The following is a 26,801-nucleotide window of genomic DNA, read 5'->3' as shown; positions in this document are numbered from 1 at the left end:
CCTCCCAGCGAGGCCTGCTCTAGCACCTGCTCACAAGCTCTGCAAAGGAACAGTGGCTCTCCCTACTTTTCTCTTGGCTCATCTCTTGTTGTATGGAAGGTTTCACAGGAATGTATATATCGTTTTAGAGCAGAACCATCAGTAAAGTACTAGAGTTAAACAACCAATTTTCACCTGTGGAGGGGAACAGAGCCACAGATCCCAAATGACAACTATCCTACAGTTCACTCGTGTATTAGAGTTTGTTCTCATGCTGCTAATAGAGACATACCTAAGACTGGGTAATTTGTGAAGTAAAGCTGTTTCATTGACTCACAGTTTCACAGGGCTGGGGAGGCCTCACAATCATGGCAGAAGGCGAATGAGGAGCAAAGTCACATCTTACATGACAGCAGGCAGGAGAGTTTGTGCAGGAGAACTCCCATTTATAAAACCATCAGAACTCACTATCACGAGAACAGGACGGAGGAAACCACACCCATGATTCAATTATCTCCACCTGCTCCCTCCCATGACACCTGGGGATTATAAGAATTCCAATTCAAGATGAGACTCGGGTGAGAACACAGCCAAACCATATCAACTTGTTTTGACTTGAAGCGTTTCTTCTATCTGCATGTGAATATGGAGGTTTCAAGTCAAGGGTCTCAACAGCTAAATGCAAGGGTTAATACTGCTCACGTCAATTCACTTTAAGCTGAGATTTTGAACAGTGAAGCTCGAATCAATTTTTTATACCTAAGAGCAGGTTCTGGGGCGAATAACTCTTATCATGGGCACAGGTGACCCAAATAACCTCCAGTAATCTCTACCCAGTGGAATTTTTCTCTGGGGCATAAAAAACAAATTTGTTCTTAGTAGTGCCTTTCTCTTTTACCAAATTCATCCATTCAGTAAATATTTGAGCTCCTACTATATACCAGGCACTTAGGCAAGCCCTGGAACTACAACCACAAGCAAAATACAACAGACACAGCCCTAGGTCTCCCGGATTATTTTACAATCTCCAGCTAGACAAATAGCAACACAAAAATATTTAAATCACAGCTGAGATAAAGAAGAGAAACATGGTAATACAAGAGGGTAAAACAGCAATTCGCCCTGAGGAGGGTTTGCAACTGGCAAGCAGGAAGTGGCAGCCATTCATCAGAGAATGGGCTAGAGAAGTCTTGGGGCAAAGCAAGGCACCTCATTTCTAGAACAGGTTTTCAGTGGCTTCAGGAGTGACCTTATTATGAAGCTAACCAAACTTAAGCTTCAAGACCTCTCACTTTCACCCATCTAACTCCCCTTCTTTGCTCATTCTAAATAAATGCCAACTTTTCTGTACTTAATTTTGTGCTCTATTTTAAAAGGCCCTAAATTACTATGAGCTTCAGACCCCACGCAACCCGGGTCCACCCCCAGGTGGTGCTGTTCTTTAAAAGTGTGAACATTGGTTGGGGCAGAGCACGAATAACTGAAGGCATCCAAGCAGCCTCTGACAAAAATGTGGGAAAACATGAAGCACCATTCTGTGTAAACATCAAGCTTTTGGGCACTGATTTCCTAAAATAAAGCCAGTCCTTTTCTTTACAGAGTCCAGATCTCAGCACTGTGAAATACTGACCTGACATTAAACATGAGAAACTTGTACCCCACAGATGGTTTATGGTCCTGGCATAATCGAAAATATTATCATTGTTTAATGAGACAAAACAGTAAAAGCTTGATGGACATTTTCTGAAAGTCATTTTAAATGCTGATAATTCAGATTATCACCAAGATAATCCAAAATTTGCTCTTGAAAAATATTTGCTTCATGTTATTTATTCTCTCAACCAGGAGAGAAAAGAGAGCTTCAGATTTTAATTGCTAACCCTCTTTACTCCAGTGAAGGTCTTCCCAGGGTTCCAGATGCAAAAATGGGCACAGAGCCTGCGTCGGCTAGGTCTAGTGACCCACATAGGTGCCGTGGACTCTGGGAACTGGACTGTACACTACGTCCTTGACTCCTGTCTGACTCCCATGACATCACACACTCCTGATTTTTCCGCTGGGAACCTTTTAACTCTTCTCTTTAAATAACTCACTGCTCTGAGTGAAAAGAAAGCAAGTCAACATTAAGGAAGCAAGTTAACATATCCAAATGCACCGAACCTCAAGCCAAGCCTTTCCTTTTCAGATGGCTGATATTTGGGGGCCCGTTTACCTTAAAAGCCATGTTTGGGAAAAGCCCTGTCTACTCTTACATGTGATGATAGAGAAGACATCCTCTTTGGCCAGGCATGGTGGCTCATGCCTGTAATCCTAGCACTTTCAGAGACTGAGGTGGGAGCATCACTTGAGCTCAAGAGTTCAAGACCAGCCTGGGCAACGAAGTGAGACCCTGTCTCTACTTAAAAACAAAACAAAACAAAACAAAAAAAACAAACAGAAGACATCCTCTTGAAAATGTCATCAATCCCAGGTTGTCCATCTCAAGAAGGAATGAGAAAGGGTATTTCAGAGTACAGGGGAAACTATTCCTCTACTTAGAGACAAGAGAAAGAAAACTGACCCTACTCATGTTCAGAAACCTTGGAAAAATTCTTTGCTAACTCCTCCAGAAGCAGGAAGTAGAGGAAAGATCAAGGACTTCAGAATCTGACCCTCTGGGTACAACCCAGCTCTATTGCTGTCCAGCTGCATGACACAGGGCATCTGCAAGACCGGCTAAGGCTCAGTGTCTCCATCAATAACACAGTATGGAGGGTTTCTGTATGGAGTAAATAAGGTATTGCTGCCAGAGTCAATTGACTTTTCAGTCTTCTTTTTTTTTTTTTGAGATGGAGTCTCACTGTCACCCAGGCTGGAGTACAGTGGTGTGATCTCAGCTCGGCAACCTTTGCCTCCCGGGTTCAAGCAATTCTCCTGCCTCCGCCTCCTGAGTAGCTGGGATTACAGGTGCCTGTCACTACATCTGGCTAATTTTTATATTTTTAGTAGAGATGGAGTTTCACCATCTTGCCCAGGCTCGTCTCGAACTCCTGACCTCAAGTAATCCACCCACCTCGGCCTCCCAAAGTGCTGAGATTACAGGCATGAGCCACCATGCCCGGACCCCTTTCAGTCTTTATGTTACCCAGTCTCTCTGCCTCATTTGACACTGTTGACCAATCTCGTCTTGTAGAAACACTCAGATACCTTAGCTCTGTGACACCCTGCCCCTTGGTTTGCCTCCCTTCTCTGTCTCTTCTGCCGTTCTTTGATGTCAGTGCTCCTTGGGGCTCGATCTTACACCCTCTGGACATTTCACTTCACAATAGTATTTATTTACTTATCAATTTACTGACTAACAAGTACTGTATACAGTAAAAAACAAAGCATCCTAAGTGCTTTACAAAGGTTAAACCATTTAATCTTCACGTAACCCCATTAGGTACATACCATTATTGTCCCCCTTTACCAGTGAGGAAACTGTGGCTCAGGAAGATGATGTGCCTTTGACAAGGTCATGGTTGGTAAGTGGTGGCAGCAGAATTGCAACTGTAGGGCACTCTGACTTATTTGCTAGGCTGGCTTCCTTTGTTTTTTCTTTTAATGGGAAGCTCTACCAACACCTGGCCCTCATTCGCACGTGAGCAATTTGCTCCAGCTAAGTTGCAGCTGACCCTCTTGCTCACCTTACCCAGCCTACTTCTCTCACCAAACACCTGCCTGAGCTCTGTAGACATCAGCCATGTTAACAAGTCCCAAAGTTTTACCTCTAGACCAGACTTTTCCCTGAGCTCCGTGTCCTCATATCTTTTTTTTTCCCCCCAAGACAGTGTCTTGCTCTGTCACCCAGGCTGGAGTGCAGTGGCATGATCTTGGCTCACTGCAACCTCTGCCTCATGGGTTCAAGCGATTCTCCTGCCTCAGCCTCCCGAGTAGCTGGGATTACAGGAGCCCACCACCATGCCCGACTAATTTTTGTATTTTTAGTAGAGATGGGTTTTCACCATGTTGGCCAGGTTGGTCTTGAACTCCTGACCACGTGATCCACCCACCTCAGCCTCCCAAAGTGCTGGGATTGCAGGTGTGAGCCACCGTGCCCAGCCCAGTGTCCTTATATCTCACCGTCCGCTGAACACTTGGATGTCTCACAGGCAGCTCCAACTCTCCATACCGAAGATACTTCCCTCTCTCTTCCTGTGTCTCTTGTCCCAGAAAATGGTCCTGTCACCCACCCCATATTCAAATCTGAAACCTGGGATTCACACGGGACTCCTCTCAGAGTCCTGATGATTTCTCAGGACCTCTATGCCTCCATCACTGGCCTAAAGCCACCAGAGTTTCTTTCCCGATTACTGCACCATCCTCCTCCCTGGCCCCAAAGCCTCAAAACCTGCCCTACTCAAACCCCTTCTCCAAAACCAGACTGATTTCTCAAAATGAAAAAACAACAACAACAAAAACATGTCCATACCTAAGACCTTTTAAACCCATATCCTTACCAGGGCATTCAGTGGTGCTCCTGACCTGGACCCTGGTGACCTCTCTAGTCTCATCGGGTCACTCCCTGCTCTATATATCACATCCCAGTGATATTGGACAACTCCCAGCACCTCTAATGTGTCATAATCCATGCTTTCCTCTGCTAGAAACACTCCCACCCATGCCTCTTCATTTGGCTCATGCCTGTTCCTCAGGTATTTCACCTTCTCTGCAAAATGTGTCCAGGTCAGACGCTTGCCCTGTGTATGCCTACCTCCTACTGTCATGACCGCTTGGCACATTTTATTGTAATTGCCTGTTTAATTGTCCACCTCCCAGTCCAGAATATAAGCCCCAGGATGGCCACAAAAGGTATCTATCTTACCAGCCCCTACACCCTTAGCACGTGGTCAAGACACACAATACCTATTGTTAAATGAGTGAATTATTATAATAATGTGCCTGGCATAGAGGAGGTGCAATAAATGGCACAAGTATTATTATCAAGCATAGAACTAGATAATCAAGCAGGTAGTGAGTGAATTGTGTTTTGAATTGAGCTGCTGCCTCCAGCAGTATCATGCTTAGTAGGGAAAGAACAGAGCCTACACCTATGCTCTGGGTTCCTTCTTCAGCTGGGGCTCCCTAGCAGTCCCTACCGTGGGGCTCAGCATTCCCATATGGCAGGTCTAGGATCACTCCAAACCCCAGACATGAGGCCAGGCCATCTGGAGTCTCTTCCTTGCCATGCTGCTAACCTGCTGGGTTACTTCACCTCTCTGTGTCTCAGTTTCCTCATTTGTCAAATAAGAAATTTGGAGGACCAGTAAAAACCAAAGTGATTGGAAAAGTATAAAATAGCATACAAATATACAGCCCTGATACCTCAGAGAAGGTTTTCTGACTTCTTCAGGTAAAGCACTCAAGCCCTAAGAGGTTCAGAGCAGAGCCAAGTCCCCTGATGGCCAGTGCAAAGGGGAGGAGAAAGAGACGGAGAGCAGAGGGTGCTCTCCACTGTAATTTCCCCGCATGCCAGCCTCCCACTGTGCAGATAAAGCAAAATCTGATAGGAGCGGGGAGGAAGTGGGCTCAGGCTCCAGGAGTACAAGTTGGTATGCAGGCAAGTCATTCCAAATGCCTCCTCCACACAAACCCTCTAAGCTGCAAATTATTAACCTGCTTAACTCTACTGCAGAAACAAGCGCTGCTGGGGGTAAGGTGGGGAGGAGGGTGACAGAAGTCTCCTTCATGCCAAAGGTCCCTTTCCGGGAGCAAAGAGGCTTTCCTCTCAGTTTCTCAGCATTTCTTATTTACTTCTAACAGTAAATCTTCTAAACCAGTCTTGCAAATAAAGTCTAATCTCTCAACCGGAGGCAGTAATGATTCATCACATGAGGGATTTCAGCCAGAGGACCAGTAAATAAGGATCCTATCCACACACTCCAAGTCTTGGGTATCTGGAAGAGCACAGCTGGGTTAGTCAAAAAAATAATTAATGTATTGGCTGGCACATTTTGGCAGAATTTATCACACTTGTCTAAACATCCCCAGACAATTCATCAGTGTTGCCACAAGGAGACTGGAAAAATCCACTGCCTGATAAACCAACTGTAAAACAGCTGGTTTACACTCACATTTATCAATTTATAACTGAAAACCTCCTTGAAAAAACTGTGCAGAAAAAGCGAAGCATGCAGAAGGAAACACATACATTGCCTACACATACAAAGCAGGTGTAGGATTGTGGTTAAGAGCATGAACTCAAGTCCCAGTGTCTGGATTTCAATCCTGCACCATGACTCCCAAGGATGGTGACTTTACCTATCTAAGCCTCAATTTTCTCCTCTGTAAAATGATCACAAAACCTCGTAAATTAGGCTTATTCTGAGCATTAATCTATCCAGGTACAGCACTTAGCACATAGAATGTGTGGGGAGAGCGTGAGGCGTGGGGGGTATGCAAAGGAGTTTGGGTGATGAAGAAGAGGAGAGTCCACAGGCTACCAGAGAAGTTTAAAACTAACCCCTAGTTAGTCTGCTGACCATGTTTACACCCCACAACCCCATGGAGATAAGGTGCCCTCACTCATGGTGCTTACTTCTGGAACAGATTCCAAAACAATTCATACAAATTCTGGAATCACCAAACATATATAGTTTTAAAAAAAAAAAAGGCTTAAAACTAAGTAGTCTGTAGGAATACATTTAACAAAAGAAGTACAAGACATGTACTCTGAGAACTACAAAACATTGTTGAAAGAAATAAAAGAACATGTAAATAAATGGAAAGACATCTCACGTTCATGGATTGGAAGGCTTAATATAAGATGGCTATATTCAATGCGATCCCTATCAAAACCCCAGCAGCCTTATTTGCAAAAATTGTCAAGCTGACTCAAAAATTCGTATGGAAATCCAAAGGACTTGGAATAGTCAAACAATATGGAAAAAGAACAAAGTTGTAGGACTCACACTTCGAGATTTCAAAACTTAGTACAAAGCACTAGTAATTCAGACAGTGTGTGGTACTGACATAAGGACAGACAGATAGATGAATGGAACAGAATTGAGAGTCCAGAAATAAACTCATGCATTTATGGTCAATTTATTTTCAACAAAAGTTGCCAGACAATTCAGTAGGGAAAGAATAGTATTTTTAAACATATATTGCTGGAATAACTGAATAGCCACATGCAAAAAAAAAAAAAAAAAAAGAAGTTGGACTCCTTACCTTCACACCCTACATAAAAAATAATTTAAAAATGAATCACAGACAACCTAAAATGTAAGAGCTAAAGCTACGAAACTGAGAAGAAAACATAGGAGTAAATCTGCATGATCTTGGATTAAGCAACGGTTATTAGATACGACACTAAAGGCACAAGCAACAAAAGAAAAAAATAAATAAATTGGGCCAGGCGTGGTGGCTTATGCCTGTCATCCCTGCACTTTGGGAGGCCAAGGCGGGTAGATCACCTGAGGTCAACATGATAAAACCCCTGTCTCTACTAAAAACACAAAAAATTAGCTGGGCGTGTTGGCACATGCCTATAATGCCAGCTACTCAGGAGGCTGAAGCAGGAGAATCGCTTTAACCCAGGAGGCAGAGGTTGCAGAGAGCCGAGATTGCACCACTGCACTCCAGCCTGGGTAACAAGAGCATAACTCTGTCTCAAAAAACAAATAAATAAATAGGACATCATCAAAATTAAAAACTCTTGTGCTTCAAAAAGCACCATCAAGAAAGTAAAAAGACAACCAACAGAATGGGAAAAATTATTTGTAAATCATGTATCAAGAATACATAAAGAGGCCAAGTGCAGTGGCTCATGCCTATAATCCCAGCACTTTGGGAAGCTGAGGCAGGAGGACTGCTTGAGACCACAAGTTCAAGACCAGCCTGGCCAACACGGTGAAACCCCGTCTCTACTAAAAATACAAAAATTAACCAGGTATGGTGATATGCACCTGTAATCTCAGCTACTTGGGTGGCTGAGGCAAGAAAGTTGCTTGAACCCAGGAGGTGGAGGTTGCAGTGAGCCGAGATCACACCACTGCACTCCAGCCTGGGTAACAGAGTGAGACCCTGTCTCAAAAAAAAAAAAAAAAAAAAAAAAAAAAAGGAATATGTAAAGAACTTTTACAACCCAATAATAAAAAGACAACCCTATTTAACAATGGGCAAAGGGCCAGGTGCGGTGGCTCACACCTGTAATCCCAGCACTGTGGGAGGTCAAGGAGGGAGGATTGCTCCATACCGGGAGTTCGAGACCAGCCTGGCCAACATAGAGAAACTCCATCTCTACAAAAAATACAAAAATTAACTGGGCGTGGTGGCACGTGCCTATAGTCCCAGGTACTCAGGAAGCTGAGGTGCAAGAATCACTTGAGCCTGGGAGACTAGGGTTGCAGTGAGCCAAGACTGCACCATTGCACTGCAGCCTGGGTGACAGAGCGAAACTCTATCTAAAATAAAATAAAATAATAATGGGCAAAGGATTTGAATAGACATTACTACAATGCAGATATACAAATGAACAACAAGCACATGAAAAGATGATCAACGTCTTTAGGCATTTGGCAAATATAACCAGTGAGATGCCGCTTCATACCCACCAGGGTGACTGTAATAAAAAACACATGCAGTCACAAGTGTTGGTGAGAATGTGGAGAAATTAGAGCCTGTACGCGTGGTTAGTGGAAATGTAAAATGGTGCAGCTGCTTTGAAAAACAACTTGGCAGTTTCTCAAATAAACATAGATATAGATACCTACCAGGGATGCACAGATACAGCATGATTCCGTTGTATAAAGTGTCCAGAATAGGCAAAACCTATCTAACTGAGGCTTAGGTGGGTAAAAAGATAGAAAGTAGATTTGTGGTTTCCAGGGGGTGGGGGAAGAAAGGGAGGAGGCCATAAGGAGTGACTGCTGATGGATATGGCGTTTCTTTTTGAGAAGATAATAGTGTTCTGAAATTAGGCCGGGCACAGTGGCTCATACCTGTAATCCCAGCACTTTGGGAAGCAGAGACGGGTGGATCATCTGAGGCCAGGAGTTTGAGACCAGCCTGGCCAACATGGCAAAACCCTGTCTCTACAAAAATACAAAAATTAGCTGGTCATGGTGGTACATGCCTGTAGTCCCAGCTACTCGGGAGGCTGAGGCAGGAGAATCGCTTGAACCTAGGAGGCACAAGTTGCAGTGAGCCAAGATTGTGCCACTATACTCCAGCCTGGGTGACAGAGTGAGACTGTCTCAAAAAAAAAAAAAAAAAAAAAAAGGTGATGAAATTGGTAGTGATGGTTGCACAACTCTGTGAATATACTAAAACCACTAAATTACACACTCAAAAGGGATGAATGTTATGGTATGTGAATTATATCTCAATTAAACTGTTATTTCAAAATAAAACTAAACTAAACCAAGGGTTCTAGGTGCCCCTAGTGACTCCAACATGACAGCTTACATCCACTCTATCTGGCTGATGTGGCGAGCTGTGGAAAGGCACCCACTGCTCCCTGTTCTGTTCAGGTCTCCTCCCCGCCTACTTGGCTCAGAGGACTCCCCTACTCACCTAAGTTTCTGGCCACTGTAGCCATAGGAGCAGCAAGAACAAGAAGAAGGACATAGCTGTTACGTTTTGTGAATTGTATTGTGAGAACTGATCAGCCCCCACTGCTTACTTCAGCGCCCTAACCCATTTCACTCCAGGATACTGGTAGGGTTGCCAGATAAAATACAAGACACTCAATTACATTTCAATTTCAGGTAATCAATGAATAATTTTTTGGTAGCAGTATGTCTCAAATGTTGCATCATTCACTTAAAATTTAACTGGATATCCTGTATTTTTATTTGCTAAATTTGGCAACCCTACACTCTGGTTTCCATGCCATCCCTGAAACACACGAACTACACTCTCACCTCGGGACCTTTGCATTGGTTCTTTCTGCCTGAAATTCTCTTCCCCCAGATAGTCTCATGGTTCCCTTCCCACTTCAGGTTTTTGTCTAAACAGCATCTCATCATAAGAAGGCGTCTCCTACACACCTTATACAGAAGAGCCACTTTTACCTGGCACTCCGATGCCCCTTCCCCTCAGCATTCACCACCACCTGACATTTACATATATATATATATATTAGTGGCTAATTGCCTGCTTTCCCCTCAGTACATTGGAGACTCCTTGAGGGTAAGGCTTCTTTTATTCACTGCTGCATTCCTAGTGCTTAGGACAGGGCCTGGCATGGAGAAGGCAATATGTTAATATTTACTGAATGAGTACAGAAGTGTTGTGCATGGGTTATCCCATCTATTCTTCCAAACAGCCCTATGAAACAAATACTGCCACCAACTGTGTTTCATAGATGAGACAGCTAAGACATGAAAGTCAAATAACTCATCAAGAGGCCCATTGCAGATGCAGGAGCCAGACCCCAAATGACCCACCTCCCTGCACCAGCTCACTGTCACAGGCACTGCACAGCTCACTGTCACAGACACCGCACAGCTTACTGTCACAGGTGGCGGGGCAACTTGGAGCTCGGGTGGCAGGTGTTTCTGACTCCTTCCATTTAGGGTACTCTGGGTTAGATGAAGGAAGGAGCCACAAACACGTCTGAGAGTCTACATTTGCACCAGACAGCTGAATCCTGGATTTAATTAAGGCTTGATTTTTGCCTACACAATTATTGTGGAATATAAAGTGTTTCAAATAACTATAGAGTATTTCAAATAACTAAAGGCTTGATTTGCCTACACAATTACTGTGAAATATAAAGTGTTTTAATAACTACCTAAACTTCCATTAATGGAGAAGTCTGTGTGGGTATCTATACTCACTTTTATTTCTTCTTGAACATCAGGATTGCGGAAATTTAAATCAGGTTGCTCTTTCATAAACTGGTGAAAATAACACTGGTTTCGCACTTCATCAAAGTGCCAACTGGAGTTTCCATATACACTTAACTGGCAAACAAGGAAAACAGCACATCAGTTACACATAATGGTATTGCCAGCAAATAAAGATCACTGTCCTCCCTGATCCTTTGCAGGCAGAGTATGTAAATCCTGAGAGTTTTCCTCTATGGACAGCAGCAGGTTAAAGTAACCCCTCCAAATACTCCCCACCCCGTTGGCCTAATGCCGAACAAACAGAGTTGCAATGTATTTTTATAGTAGAGGCTGTTTGTAACAACTGCAACAGCAAACCAGCGCTCTCAAATCCAAGACAAGGTCAACTTAAGGAACAGACATTAATAATGTATTTTCTTGAATCTTCTGTACAGGGTCTGAACTCTTGTTTGTGAAGAGAAGCAAAATGGTAGTCAATTTGGAAGAAAGACACATTCTGCTCATCTTGGAGCTTGAGTCCAGATAGACTGAATATTTAAATTGTATCCCCAGAAAAGTATTAGAATCCTTCACTTAAAATCTCTACCAGTCTCCAAGAATAAAAAGCAACTTCAAGTGTTGGTACTCAGCAATAGTTGACTCTGTCACTGGTCTCCTCTGTCTGGGAATGCTCACATGTATGGCCCCAAGGCGTGACTCTCCCAGCTGCCCTCCCACATCTCTGACCACTCCTTAAGTCAACGCGGTGGGCCCCTGAATGTGAGAGCTTCATGGGGCTCTGTCCTAGGCCTTTTGTCCATTTCATGTTAAAGAGAACATCTGGAAAACATTTAAAAACTGAGAGGTTTCACATAAATCTTTTTGAGTTGGAAGACGTAGTTATGCTGGGTCCACATGTCCATGGCAACAAGAGGCAGATGCTGAGTAGCAGCTGCTGCCTTTCAAGGACATGCGCCCCTTCCAGTTCAACACACAGCCCGCCTGGACACAACCAGGGCAGGAGATTTTTAGTGTACATGATCAATAAAAGATCAGTACCCAGAATACAAAAAGAACTGAAGAAAGCAATTTCAAAGGGATAAATAATCCAAAAGAAAGTAGGGGAAAAAAACCATAAACAGGTGCTTCGCAGAAATAGACACTCAAGTGAATAAATGTAGGAAAAGATGTTCAACATCATTAGGAATTAGATAATTACTGTATTAAGAATTAGACACATCATTAGTAATTAAATAAATATAAAATTAAGATCTCAATGCCATATTGTTTTAAGTCGGGGCTGGGCATGGTAGCTCATGCCAGTAATCACAGCATTTTGAGAGGCTGAAGCGGGAGGACTGCTTGAGGCCAGAAGTTCAAGACCAGCTTGGGCAACATAGTGAGACCCCATATTTACAAAAAAAATTTAAAAACTCAGCCAGGCATGATGGTGCGTGCCTGTGGTCCAGCTACTAAGGAGGCTGAGGCAGTGAGGAATGCTTGAGCCCGGGAGCTCGAGGCTGCCGTAAGCTATGATTGAGCCACTACGCTCCAGCCTGGGCAACAGAGTGAGACCCTGACACAAAATAATGATAATAATAATTTTTAAATAAATATTACAAAGTTGGGCAATACCAGGAATTAATGAGAACATGTATTTTTTTAATACTTCTGTGGGGGATATAAATTGGTACAACCATTTTGATAATTAATTTGACACTATCCTGCAGAGCTGAGCATGCAACATCCTGCACAGCAATTTTACTCCTAGTTATTTACCTTAAAGAAGCCTTTGGGGCCGGGCGCGGTGGCTCACGCCTGTAATCCCAGCACTTTGGGAGGCCGAGGCGGGCGGATCACAAGGTCAGGAGATCGAGACCATCCTGGCTAACACTGTGAAACCCCGTCTCTACTAAAAATGCAAAAAATTAGCCGGGCGAGGTGGCGGGCGCCTGTAGTCCCAGCTACTCGGGAGGCTGAGGCAGGAGAATGGCGTGAACCCGGGAGGCGGAGCTTGCAGTGAGCCGAGATCGCGCCACTGCACTCCAGCCTGGGCGACTAAGCGAGACTCTGTCTCAAAAAAAAAAAAAAAAAAAAAAAAAGAAGCCTTTGGTTGGGCGCGGTGGCTCACGCCTGTAATCCTAGCACTTTGGGAGGCCGAGGTGGGCAGATCACAAGGTCAGGAGTTCAAGACCTGCCTGGACAATATGGCGAAACCCTATCTCTACTAAAGATACAAAAATTAGGCGGGCGTGGTGATGGGTGCCTGTAGTCCCAGATACTTGGGAGGCTGAGGCAGGAGAATCGCTTGAACTGGGGAGGCAGAGGTTGCAGTGAGCCAAGATCACGCCACTGCACTCCAGCCTGGGTGACAGAGCAAGACTCCATCTCAAAAAAAGAAAAAAGAAGACCTTGCACATGTACCCCAAGATAGATTAATGGGAGTGTTCATAGTAACATCGTTCATTAAAAAATAACCAAAACAAAACTGGAAGTAGCCCAACTTCCCATCAACTGAAGAGTGGGTAAGTAAACTATGGATTGTTCATACAGTGAAATATACAACAATGAAAATATATGAGCTACCTGAAGCTACATGAATAAACTGTGAAAAAGTTAGTTACAGAAGACTATACCTAGCGTGATACTTTTCATAAAGTTCAAAATAGAAGAAACTAAAAAATAATTTTTTTAGAGTCGAAGTCTTTATACTACAAGGTTTTTATCCATCATATACATATACGTATTTTTGAACATATTAACTATTACATTAGAAAATGCAACCCTGACTATAGTGAACAACTAACAAAGCAATGGAAAAACTAGATACAAAAAAGGCAGCTGTGACCATTCTATAAGCAAGAAGTGATATGGTTTGAGCATAGCAGCAATTTTTAAAAGCAGACTGTGGAGCTGGAATGACTAGATCCCATCGTTAGCCCTGTCATTTATTAGCTGAATAACCTCAGTCTGCCTATCTGCAAAACAGGAATTACACCTGACTCATAGGATTATAGAGTGGATTAACTAAATTAATGAATATAAAACACTTAGCACAGAGCCTGGAACAGAGTTAGTATTTTGTAAATGTTTGCTAATGTCATTGCAATTTCAACAAGTCAGTGAACTGGAGGAAAAGATTAAAGAGGTGAAACTGCCAGGGCTTGCTGACAGCCTGTTCCTCAGGCTGCATGGTGGTACCATTCACTGAACCTGGAGACGAAAGGTAGGGAGAAGATCACACATCACAAAGTCGGCCTGGAAATGTGTCAATTCTGAGTGTCCTTGGGTCACCTAAAAGTTGACGTTTAAATATTTATGGAGAAGGTCCAGAAGAGAGAAGGAGGACTGAAGGAGGAAGGGATGATCCAGAATAAAGGCAGGAGAGAACACAAACCCGAGCAAGGGGAAGCTCTGGCCTGGGACAGAAGCAGAGCTGCCAGATGAAGTGCAGGATGCCCAGTCACATCTGAATTCAGATCAACAACACATATTGTTGAGTATAAGCATGACTCATGCGGCCAGGCACAGTGGCTTACACCTGTAATCCCGGCCGTTTGAGAGACCGAAGCAGGAGGATCACTTGAGCCCAAGAGTTCAAGACCAGCCTGGACAACATAGTGAAGCCCTCTCTTTACAAAAAAATAAAATACTAGCTGGGCATGGTGGCACACACCTGTGGTCCCAGCTACTTGGGAGGCAGAGCTGGGAGGATTGCTTGAGCCCAGGAGGCAAAGACTGCAGTAAGCCATGATCAAGCCACTGCACTCCAGCCTGGGAGACAGAGCAAGACCCTGTCTCTGAAAAACAAAAATAAAAAAGAAGGTATGGTCCACACTAAAAACCTATTTATGGCCGGGCGCGGTGGCTCAAGCCTGTAATCCCAGCACTTTGGGAGGCCGAGACGGGCGGATCATGAGGTCAGGAGATCGAGACCATCCTGGCTAACACGGTGAAACCCCGTCTCTACTAAAAAAAATACAAAAAACTAGCCGGGCGAGGTGGCGGGCGCCTGTAGTCCCAGCTACTCGGGAGGCTGAGGCAGGAGAATGGCGTGAACCCAGGAGGCAGAGCTTGCAGTGAGCTGAGATCCAGCCACTGCACTCCAGCCTGGGCGACAGAGCGAGACTCCGTCTCAAAACAAACAAACAAAAAAAAAATCCAAAAACCTATTTATGCACTGCTTATCCAAAATTCAGATTTAACTGGGCATTCTGAATTTTTATTTGCTAAATCTGGTCACCCCAGAAAGGAGGGATGTGGCCTCTGTTGTAAAAGGAGTGAGTAGGAAGAGGTTGGGAATGGGGCAGGCAGGCTTGATGGCCTCTGTTTTCTCTGTGAAGTCGAGTTTGCTGCTGAGAGTGATCGGGGCAGAGGCAGATACGATGTTTGAAAAGACGGAGGGAAGGAAAGTTGATCAGTTGGAATTAGCAAAATTCCCAAGAAGACTGGATGGCTCAGTTCAGGTGGGGACAATGAAGGTGTGATATCTCCAGAGACTCAACTACCAGGATTTAGGCAAAAAGAAAGTAGATAATTGGGTTCATTCATGGCTAGGGTTTTGTCAGAGGAGACAAAAAGTCAGAAAGGCAAAGGGAGCGGGGCGCAGTGGCTCACACCTGTAATCCTAGCACTTTGGGAGGCTGAGGTGGGCGGATCACCTAAGGTCAGGAGTTCAAGACCAGACTGGCCAACATGGTGAAACCCCACCTCTACTAAAAATACAAAAATTAGCCGAGTATGGTGACATGCACCTGTAATCATAGCTACTGGTGAGGCTGAGGCAGGAGAATTGCTTAAACCCAGGAGGCAGAGGTTGCAGTGAGCCGAGATCGTGCCATTGCACTCCAGCCTGGGGGACAAGAGCAAAACTCCATCTCAAGAAAAAATAAATAAATAAGCAACGGGGTATGGATAGTAGAAACATGGTTATCAAACTAATGGGACATGGAATCCAAGTTGGATCAGGTAGGAAGTGAAGCAAGAGTGGAAGGAGAGAATATAGGTTTGAATTTGCTAGAACACATCACCTCTATGATGAAATCAGAAACCTAAATAATAATTGGAGGTCTGGGTAAATAATAACTGGAAGCCTTATGTCTATTTCTTTCAGAAACTTCCCCCTTCCCATAAACTATATTCATTAATTTTTTCCTCAAAAGGGTTTTACTAAACCAGTTCAATCACTGCATATCTGCCTTTTACCGCTTTGTAAATCAGACAGGTTGATACTTACCCAGTTGTTGGGTGGAACAGTTGTGCCATTTTCATGGGTACAGTCATGCCAGATATAATAATCAGTATATTTTCCTGTCCGTGTCCGACTCAATTGAAACCAAGTATGTTTATCACTGGTGTGGTTTGGTATGAAATCGATGATTAATTTTAAACCTAATGAGTAAAAAAAATTTCAAATGCTAGGAAAAGTTGTATTAGAATAACATATGACAGGCCAGGCACAGCAGTGGCTCACGCCTATAACCCTAATACATTGGGAGGCTAAGGTGGGAGGACTGCTTGAGCCCAGGAGGTGGAGGCTGAAGTGAGCCATGATTACGCCACTGCACTCCAGCCTGGCAGACAGAGCAAGACCCTGTCTGGAAAAAAAAAAAAGAAGGGAAAGGGGGGGGCAGAAAGGAGATAGGGAAGGAAAAAGGAAAGGGAAAGGAGAAAGGAAAAAAGGAAAGGGAAGGGAAGGAAAAAAGAGAAAGAGAAGGAAGGAAGGAAGGAAGGAAGGAAGGAAGGAAGGAAGGAAGGAAGGAAGGAAGGAAGGAGGGAGGGAGGGAGGGAAGGAAGGAAGGAAGAAAGGAAGGGGGAGGGAGGGAGGGAGGGAAAGAAATAGTACACGACAGTTAAAGGGAAGAAATGCTTTAAGTAAACACTTGAAAAAGTGCTTCTCTCAACCCTCACCCCCATGCTGCCCACTTTCCATTCAACTTACCTTTATCATGTATGGCTGCAACCAGATTCTCAAAATCTTCCATCGTTCCAAAAATGGAATCGACTTGCCGGAAGTCTTCAACACCATATCTGAAATCTTTAAGGGACGACTTATAAAATGAAGTAATCCAAACAGTTTTTACATTTAAAGCTGTGATGTAGTCCAGTTTATCTTGAATACCTGAAGAAAAAAGTCAAAGTCATGAACAAATCCTACTTTGTTTTAGTTAAAGGACAAAAAATATAACAAATATGCCTAAGATGGAATATTTACATGAGGGCAAAAATACATAGAATTTTGTTGAATTTGAGTATAATTCAAATAGGAAGATCTAGCTCTATAAAAAAACAACAACATCAAATTAGGCCGGGTGTCGTGGTTCATACCTGTAATCCCAGCACTTTGGGAGGCCAAGGAGGGAGGATATCTAAGGTCAGGAGTTCAAGACTAGCCTGGCCAACATGGCAAAACCCTGTCTCTACTAAAAATACAAAAATTAGCTGGGCGTGGTGGCACATGCCTGTGATCCCAGCTACCTGGGAGGCTGAGGCAGGAGGATCACTTGAACCCGGGAGGTGGAGGCTACAAGGACCCAAGATCGTGTCGCTGCACTCCAGCCTGGGCGACAGAGCAAGACCCTTTCTCAAAAACAGAAAAAAAGAAAAGAAAAGAAAAAATCAAATTAGTTACCTAGCAGTAATCGATGATATTTAACATAGCATTAACAAAAATCTGTGACTTACTCATTATATTTAAAACCAAGACTATGGTATTGTTCATTTATTCTACACATAGTTTTTGAGCAGCTAATCTATGCCAGCTGCTGAGCTAAGTGTCAAGGAACAGAGCAGAGTAACACATGGCCCCATCGGTCACGTGGTCTACACTGCGCTGTTCTAACAGCCAGGTGCCACATGTGGCTACTGAGCACGGGCAGCGTGGCTGGTTGGAATTGAGCTGTGCTGTAAGGGAACAACATGTATTGGATTTTGAAGACCCTGTACAAAAAGAAAGAATGTAAAAATCTCATTAATATTTTTATACTGGGCCGGGCATGGTGGCGCATGCCTGTAATCCCAGCACTTTGGGAGGCCATGGTGGGCAGATTGCTTGAGCTCAGGTATTCGAGACCAGTCTGGGTAACATGATAAAACCCTGTCTTCAGATAAAAAAAAATAATAATAATATGTATATATTTTTATACTGATTATGTGTTGAAATGATACATTGGATTAAACAGAACATATTAAAATCAATTTCACCTGCTTCTTTTTTCCTTTTTTTAATGTGGCTACTACAGAATTTACAATTTCTTATGTGACTCCCATTGTGTTTCTTTTGGGTGGTGTTGGTCTCGGAAGCGTCTGCAGGCAGGGGTGGCATGACGACGAGACTGGAGAAGAGCTAAGGAAGCGCTGCAGAAAGTGCTTTAAGGGCATCAGGGCATTAGCCCCTGGCCCCCAGGGGCAGAGGAAGCTGATGACCCCGGAGGGTAAGGACAGACAAGGCCCAGGATGGTGCGGGCAAGAGGGATCAGAGTGAAGGGCTTCCAGGCACAGCAAAGGAAAGGAGGGAGCAAGCATAGACAGGGCATGTCTAAAAAAGGGTGAGAAGGCTGGACACAGTGGCTCATGCCTGTAATTCCAACACTTAGGGAGGCTGAGACAGGTGGATCACTTGAGGTCAAGAGTTCAAGACCAGCCTGACCAACATGGTGAAACCCTATCCCAACTAAAAAATACAAAAATTAGCTGGGGACGGTGGTGCATGCCTGTAATCCTAGCTACCTGGGAGGCTGAGACAGGAGAATTGCTTGAACGTGGGAGGCAGAGGTTGCGGTGAGGTGAGATTATGCCACTGCACTCCAGCCTGGGTGACAGAGTGAGACTCCATCTCAAATAATAATAATAATAATAAATATAAATAAATAAGTAAATACATCAATTAATTTTAAAAGGTGATAAATGTTGTCAGCGCCCGGGGTCTGAGGAGGAGTGTAACCGCAACACGGAAGGTAAGTCTGTGCCAGTATTTGAGGAGTCTTTGTTTCCACTCTCAGACTGCCTTTGAACTTGCCACATTTGGCCTGTTTCCCTTATTCACTTATATAGGAAGCCAGGAATTTATACAGAAGAGAATTTTAGGCTTAGCTGAGAAGACATGTGGAAATGAAACTTTGTATTTGGAACTTCGTAGGATAATGAGCAGATAATGTGTTTTCTCCTTCTAGTTCAGAGTCCTAAATGCATATTCAGCAACTTGAGTCTAGTATTCAATCTCCAGTAACTTTCTGTATAATCCTGATGTGGCTTCCTAGAATCAAACTGTCAAAGGCCACACAGCAGGCTGAAGGTCACTAATTCCAAAGCACAGTCATTCCACACCTAGGATCTGGGCTCTTCCCCTATAACAGGCTGCTTTTTTTTTTGAAACAGAGTCTCGCTCTGTCGCTCAGGCTGGAGTGCAATGGTGCAATCTCTGCTCACTGCAACCTCTGCCTCCCGGGTTCATGCCATTCTCCTGCCTCAGTCTCCCGAGTAGCTGGGACTCAACAGGCAACAAAAGAGTTTTGATCTAAGCCAGCACAGCAACACAATATATCTTATGATGAGGCACAAAGGAACATGAGGATGAAAACAAAGTGGCTAGAGAGAGAAAGTAAACAAGGGATCCCACCCCACACTTCAGGGGGAGAGAGGGCAATCAGTAAAACCAGACTCAAAACTGGAATGGGATCTTCATCATAACAACAACGAAATCCTCTCAACCTCAAAGACAAATGCCTATGGATTGCAGGAAGTAAAACATTTCTCCAAGAACAGGTATTGGAAATGGCAAACGTCAGAGCTGATTAGAAACCACCGTGTTGGCCAGGCGCGGTGGCTCAAGCCTGTAATCCCAGCACTTTGGGAGGCCGAGATGGGCGGATCACGAGGTCAGGAGATCGAGACCATCCTGGCTAACACGTTGAAACCCCGTCTCTACTAAAAAAAATACAAAAAACTAGCCGGGTGACATGGCGGGCACCTGTAGTCCCAGCTACTCGGGAGGCTGAGGCAGGAGAATGGCGTGAAAAACCCGGGAGGCGGAGCTTGCAATGAGCTGAGATCCGGCCACTGCACTCCAGCCTGGGCGACAGAGCCAGACTCCGTCTCAAAAAAAAAAAAAAAAAAGGAAACCACCGTGTTTATAGGAATGTTGGACCTATCTAGAAGGAGATTATTAGGAAGGCAGGGCCAGGAAGTGGTAAGTGTATCTCTGGATTTAGGGCTTTAGGTCTATTCAGTCAGAACATTGCTTTTGCTGTGTGCAAAAGGCAGCAGGTAATAGGTCATGTGTCGGGGAAAGGGAGTCACTCAAGGCAGGATTAAAGGATGCTAGAAACACATCCAAAGCCAAAGAGTCTGGGGTGGGGAGCCCATGGTCTGATTAGGGAGGCTAAAGAAAGAGTAATGAAGGCAATGGGTTTGAGCTGCACCGTGAAGGATGGATACACTCTTCTTCAATGAGTGACAATGCAGGACAATTTTTTAAAAGAGAATGATACAGCCAGATGCGGTGACTCACGTCTGTAATTCCAGAACTTTGGGAGGCTGAGGCAGGCAAATCACCTGAGGTCAGGAGTTCGAGACCAGCCTGACCAACATGGAGAACCCTCGTCTCTATTAAAAATACAAAATTAGCCAGGCATGGTGGCGCATGCCTGTAATCCCAGCTACTCAGGAGGCTGAGCCAGGAGTATTGCTTGAACCCAGGAGACGGAGGTTGCAGTGAGCTGAGATCATGCTATTGCACTCCAGCCTGGACAACAAGAGTGAAACTCTGTCTCAAAGAGAGAGAGAGAGAGAGAGAGAGAGAGAGAGAGAGAGAGAGAGAGAGAATGAGACCAGTGTGAAAAAGAAAATCCTTCTACTAGTGATTAAGGAAAGTTGCAGGTTTCAAGAGTTCATTTGTAACATTTTAAAGATACATTAAGCCCATTTCTACTTTCCCCATTCATATCATCCTGTTTTGTTTTCTTCAAACCAATTATCGTTGTAAAACATTAGTTTGTTAGTTTCCTAATTTGTTTCGTATTGTTGCCTTGAACTAGAGTGACCATACTAACCAATTTGCTCAGAAGTTCCCAGTGTATGCCTGCCATCTGGCATAATTTTACCCTTAGGTATGTTCTGGTTTGAGCAATGTATTGTAAGGATGTTTTATATATAACCCCCCCCCCAAGAAATTATTAACTTAGCTTTTTTAAAAAATAATTTTTCACTTTTTTTTTTTTTTTTTTTTGGAGATAGGGTCTTCCTATGTTGCCTAAGCTGGCTGGCTGAAAGGTCCTAGACTCAAGCAATCCTCCCACCTCAGCCTGCCAAGTAGCTGCAACTACAGTCATGTACCACTACCCCTGGTTAATTCTTTACTTCAGTTTCATACTAATATGGACATGGTTTTAAACAATCTTTAATTCAAGTAATGACAAATGCATACTGCTACACCTTTTCTCCTTTCCTTCCCTTTTTTAGAATTTAAACTTTAAGACTCAGCCTGTACTTTTTACAGATATAACTTGATTTTTTAAAAAAATATTATTTATGCTCTATTCACTAATAAACTCCCAGCCACACAGCCAAACTAGCCACATTGTATACTGGGAAAGCAATTCCCAACTGCCACCCTGACATATTCAACTATAAAGTTCCCAGAAACAGGACATAGATTTTAGAAGGAAGGCTGCTCTATGTAAGAAGTTAGAATTGATGACTGAACAACTATATGTACTTAGTGGGCAATAAATTAAACAACTCATTTGGCTCAAAGGCCTTCAGCAAATAGCCTTTCAGCTAGTAAAAGAACTGCTGGCTTCTGCTGAGTGATTTTCTAAGAATATCATAAACAAGGAGCAACTTGGCATGACCATTCATAATGGAATGTGCTTACTGAACAACCCAGGCATAATTTGGTTCCGAGGAACGAAAGAACCATAAACCCATCTTTCCTGGCACCCACCCTGAACAATCTCTGGGCATGTACCTTTCAGATCTCCGTTCCCATCCTTGTTACTGTCCTTGAAAGACCTCGGGTAGATCTGGTACATGGGCCCCTCCTGCCACCAGTCTAGGCACTTTGGAGAGAGGACAATGATGGCTACGGTGGCCGCGATGAGCACCAGGACAGAAGCCACGGCGAGCCAGAAGAGGATCTCCCGGGGTATGCGGTAGCGGGCCTGGCCAGAGAACTGGAAAAGAACCTCCTTGGGCATCCCCGCATAGGGCTGGACGCCCTTGAAGTCCGGCTCCTGGGAGCCAAGGATGCTCGTGGTGCTGTGCTGCAGGTTGTCTGCTGAGCTACCTGTATCCGGGGTCTGCTCCAGAATGTCTTCATTATGGACAAACCCGTTGTTTGTCTGGCATCCCTTCATATTCATCCCGATGGAGTCTCTCTTGCTTTTATCTTCAGCCATGTCTCACTGACTTATGCCTTCAGAGTGCCTTACTCCAGTAAGGGAGGTAGAAGAGTGGCTTGCTGAATGCTTGGTCTTGTTAATGAACTTTGTGTGGTTTATAAATAAACCTGGCTGGACAAAGTCCAGCCAAGGAAGAAAGGGTAAAAGTACAAAGGTTTAAAAAAAAAAAAATCTTGGGACGGGCGTGGTGGTTCATGCCTGTAATCCCAGCACTTTGGGAGGCTGAGGCGGGCAGATCACCCGAGGGCAGGAGTTGGAGACTAGCCTGGCCAACATGGCCAAACCCCGGCTCTACTAAAGGTACAAAACAGCCGGGCATGGTGGTGCATGCCTGTAATCCCAGCTACTTGGGAGGCTGAGGCAGGAGAATTGCTTGAACCCGGGAGGTGGAGGTTGCGGTGAGTGGAGATCATGCCATTGCACTCCAGCCTGGGCAACAAGAGTGAAACTCGGTCTCAAAAAAAAAAAAAAAAAAAAGGCTGGGCATGGCGGCACTTGCTGTAATCCCAGCTACTTGGGAGGCTGAGGCAGGAGAATCACTTGAATCCAAGAGGCAGAGGTTGCAATGAGCTGAGATAGCACCACTGCACTCCAGCTTGGGTGATGGGAGTGAGACTCTGTCTCCAATAAATAAATAAAGGACTGAAATTCTGACACATGCTGCAACATGGATGAACTTTGAGGACATTATGCTAAGTGAAATAAGCCAGACACAAAAGAACAAGCATGATTTCACCTAGATGAGGTATCTAGAGTAGTCGGATTCATAGCAACAGAAAATAGAAAGGGGGTTACTGGAGGTTGGAGGAAGGGGATAATGGGGAGTTACTGTTCATTAAGCAGAGAATTTCAGTTTGGGATGATGAAAAGTATTCTGGAGATGGATGGTGGTGATGGTTGCATAACAGTATAAATGTACTTAATGCCACTGAAATGTTATATATGTTTTACCACAACTTTTTTTTAAAGCTTAACGCTTTCTCTATTTAGCCAGGCATAAGAAAAATGACTTTGGGGGGAAATTATTTTTCTTATACGTGGTTAAATAGAGGAAGTGGGAAGATAGCTTGAGCCCAGGAGTTGGAGACCAGCCTGGACAATATAGTAAGACCTCATCTCTACCCAAAAAAAAAGAAAAACATTTAAAATTAGCTGAGCATGGTGGTGCACCCATGTAGTCCCAGTTACTCAGGAGGCAGGCTGATGTAGGAGGATCACTTGAGTACAGGAGGCAGAGGTTGCAGTGATCTGAGATCACGCCACTGTACTCCAGCCTGGGTGACAGAGCAAGATTCTGTCTCAACAACAACAAAATTGAATGTAATGATTTAAGATGTCCCTCTCATCAGGAGCACATACAGCTCTATGAATCATTTGATCTGATAATGAGATTTTTTTTCTTTTAAATGATGATAGTTATCTGGGGCCCTAATCTTAGTGTTTCTTTTGCGGAGTGGCTTAGAAGCACTATATAGTATAGAGGTACAGAGGAAGGAGCTACTTAATCTTGGACAAATTATATTTAAAAATGAGTAAATCCCAATACTTGGCTCATTGAATGCACTCAGTGATACCTCTCATTATTTTTAATTATGCCCACTGAATATTTTTTATTTTTTGAGAAGGAGTTTCACTCTTATTGCCCAGGCTGGAGTGCAATGGCCTGATCTCAGCTCACCCGCAACCTCTGCCTCCCAGGTTCAACCAATTCTCCTGCCTCAGCCTGCTGTGTAGCTGGAATTACAGGTGCCCGCCAACATGCCCAGCTAATTTTTTGTATTTTTAGTAGAGACAGGTTTCACTAAGTTGGCCAGACTGCTCTGGAACTCCTGACCGCAGGTGATCAACCCGCCTCGGCCTTCCAAAGTGCTGGGATTATAGGTGTGGGTCACCGCGCCTGGCACCAAATCATTTTCTAACAAAGAGCAGCCAGTAAAGTCAAGCTGCAGACATAGACAAGCAAACTGGGAGCTTGCACAGGTGGATGCCACAGGAAAGAACTACCTGGGCCTAGACATGTTCAAAATGGCGGCTCCATCTCCGCTTCTCTGCCAGCCACGTGTACAGTAAGGAGCAGGCAGACAAGATGGCCTCAGCGGAGGGGAGAGTTCATTTGCATAATAGGATTAGGGTGGGGCTACCAGCCTTCCATGTGTGCTATGTAAATGTCACACCTGACCCAAAAAACCTGTGAGCCCTACCTAAATCTGACATGGCCTCCTCAAGCTGGACTATCAAATCTGGCGTGTCCACCACCAGCTGACCTTTTCCTCTTGGAAGTCCCTTCTTTCTCACTAAAGAGAGAGCTATTTTCCTTTCTCTTTCTCCTTTTGCTATTAAACATCTGCTCCTGGCCAGGCACGGTGGCTCAGGCCTAGTAATCCCAGCACTTTAGGAGGCCAAGGCGGGTAGATCACCTGAGGTCAGGAGTTGGGGACAAGCCTGACCAACATGAAGAAACCCCGTCTCTACTTAAAAATACAAAATTAGCTGGGCGGGGAGGGTTGTGCCTGTAATCCCAGCTACTCAGGAGGCTAAGGCAGGATTGCTTGAGCCCAGGAGGTCAAGACTGCAGTGAGCTGTGATCACCCTACTGCACTCCAGCCTAGGTGACAGAGTGAGTGAGGCTCAAAACAAAAAAAAGAATATACACCATACTTTATAAGTGGGCATGTGAGATTTTTTTCGTTTGTTTTTGGCTATTATAAATAAAACTGCTACAAGCAATCACGTACAACTCTTTCTAAGAATATAGCTTCCTTTTATCTTAGGAACCAACTAGCAGTGAAATAGCTGGATAATATGGTAAGTGTATAGTTAATTTTTAAGAAACTGCCAAACTGTTTTGGTAAGTAGTTGTATTGAGGCAGGAGAATAGGGTTTGAAGGCAGGGAACGTAAGGCTGTTTCACTCAGCGTTCCTAGAACTAAACTGAAAGGAAAACCCTAATTTTCCATGCCTAAATCACAAAAACCAGAGGCTACTCCCTTTACAAATCCCCCACCTTTTCTGCCAGGCATGGGAAATTGACTGTCAGCAACCAATCAGACTGATTGTGGGTGAAGTCTTCCTTTGCAACTTTGTAACTTCACTCCAGCCTCTGAATGGTTGCTGTCCACAACCAATCAGACTGATTGTGGGCCGAGTCTTCGTTTGCATAGAAGTGTAACTTTGTAACTTCACCCTAGCCTCTGATTGGTTGCTTTCTGCAACCAATCATATGTTTGCACAGGAGTGTAACTTTTGTAACCACATCATCCTCTGGTTGGCTGCTTTCTGCAACCTAACAGACTGATTGTGGGCTACCACTTCATTTACCTGAGGTGAGCATGAAGTGGCCAATGGGAAACTTCTAGAGGGTATTCGGACCGGAGAAGATTCTGTATCGGGGCCCTTGAGCCGCTGCTCGGCTTGCTCCCACGCTGTGGAGTGTACTTTCGTTTTCAATAAATCCCTGATTTCGTTTTTTTTTTTTTTTTTTTTTACACCAGTTATCAAATGATCCTTTATTGAAATATTTTCCTTTGTGCTTAACTGGCTGGGCATTCCACAGCACCACTGTTGATGTCATCTATGATGTCATGAGGGTGGCGCCATCAACATTACAACCCACAGAGTGGGCAGGCCCCAGGATCTCTTTAATGGTTCCAGAGAGTTCTCTGGCTAAGGATCGGTGCCGCATCTGACAAGCAATGTTGACGATCTCATCAAAAGTGATATTCCCACTGTGTTTAATGTTTTTCTGTTTCTTTCTGTCTCTTGGTGGTTCCTTGAGGGCTTTGATGATCAGGGCAGAGGCAGAAGGTATCACCTCAATCTGGGCCTGTCTGTCCTGAATGGTGAGTTTCACTGTAATCCTCAGGCCCTTTGTCACCTGTTGCCTTGGCAATGTCATCACCAACTTTTTTTGGAGACAGACCCAGGGGGCCGATCTTGGGGGCCAGGGCAGAAGTGGCACTGACTTCACCTCCGGTACACGACTTTGATCTCGTTGGGGTCGAACTTCGGCGGCATGGTGGAGGCGGCTGGTGTCGGATGAACCCGGATTCGGGACGACGAAGAAAGTTACATCTTGGCCTCCTCCGAGCCGAAAGGCGAGACAGCTGCTTTCGTTCTTTTGTTGCTTCATTCTTTCTTTGCTGGGCGTTTTGTCCAATTCTTTGTTCAAAACGCCAAGAATCTGGACAATTTGCAGCCATGACCCTCTACCGGTGACAGTATCATTTTGTGTCGCCTTCATTGGCCTATGAGAGTGTGAATTCTTCCACATTCTGGCCAGCACATGGTCTGTTGTCTGTTTAATTTCAGTGATTCTAGTAGGTAGGTAGTGATGTCTCATTATGGTTTTAATTTGTACTTCTCTAAAGACTAATGGTGTTGAGCATCTTTTCATGTGCTTATTTGCCATCCATATGTCTTCCTTGGTGGACCTGATGCTGGCAGCCAGCTGGGTGGGGAGTGGGGCTGGGGGCGTCTCTGTTCTCAATACCTGTATTGCTTCAATGTAGTCTCCATGTTGGCTACTGTGGGCGTCTTCATAGCATGCTGGCTTGGTACCAAATGTTAAGTGTCCCAGTTGAGACAGCAGGCAAGGCAGAAACGATATCCTTTTTGTGACCTAGCCTCAGAA

At 44.3% G+C, this 26,801-nt stretch overlaps 1 protein-coding gene and 1 pseudogene across 1 annotated transcript in view; both read right to left on the bottom strand.

Moving 5' to 3' along the window:
- The window catches only part of LOC105464944 (solute carrier family 3 member 1), a 47,492-nt gene extending 25,253 nt beyond the window's left edge, over positions 1-22,239 (bottom strand). Inside the window, exons 1-4 of the mRNA XM_011713116.2 lie at positions 21,739-22,239; positions 16,714-16,893; positions 16,009-16,163; positions 10,782-10,907 (exon numbers count right to left, since the gene is read on the bottom strand). Coding sequence (XP_011711418.2) covers positions 10,782-10,907; positions 16,009-16,163; positions 16,714-16,893; positions 21,739-22,168 — 891 coding nt within the window. The 5' untranslated portion in view covers positions 22,169-22,239. The remainder of the gene's footprint in view (positions 1-10,781; positions 10,908-16,008; positions 16,164-16,713; positions 16,894-21,738) is intronic.
- A 3,423-nt stretch (positions 22,240-25,662) lies between these two features.
- LOC105464942 (large ribosomal subunit protein uL11-like) lies at positions 25,663-26,461 on the bottom strand (annotated as a pseudogene).
- Between the last annotated feature and the right edge of the window lie 340 nt (positions 26,462-26,801).

This window comes from Macaca nemestrina, chromosome 13 (assembly GCF_043159975.1).
Source record: "Macaca nemestrina isolate mMacNem1 chromosome 13, mMacNem.hap1, whole genome shotgun sequence".
Classification (NCBI taxonomy): domain Eukaryota; kingdom Metazoa; phylum Chordata; class Mammalia; order Primates; family Cercopithecidae; genus Macaca; species Macaca nemestrina.
This window is presented reverse-complemented; position numbering and strand designations above follow the sequence as displayed.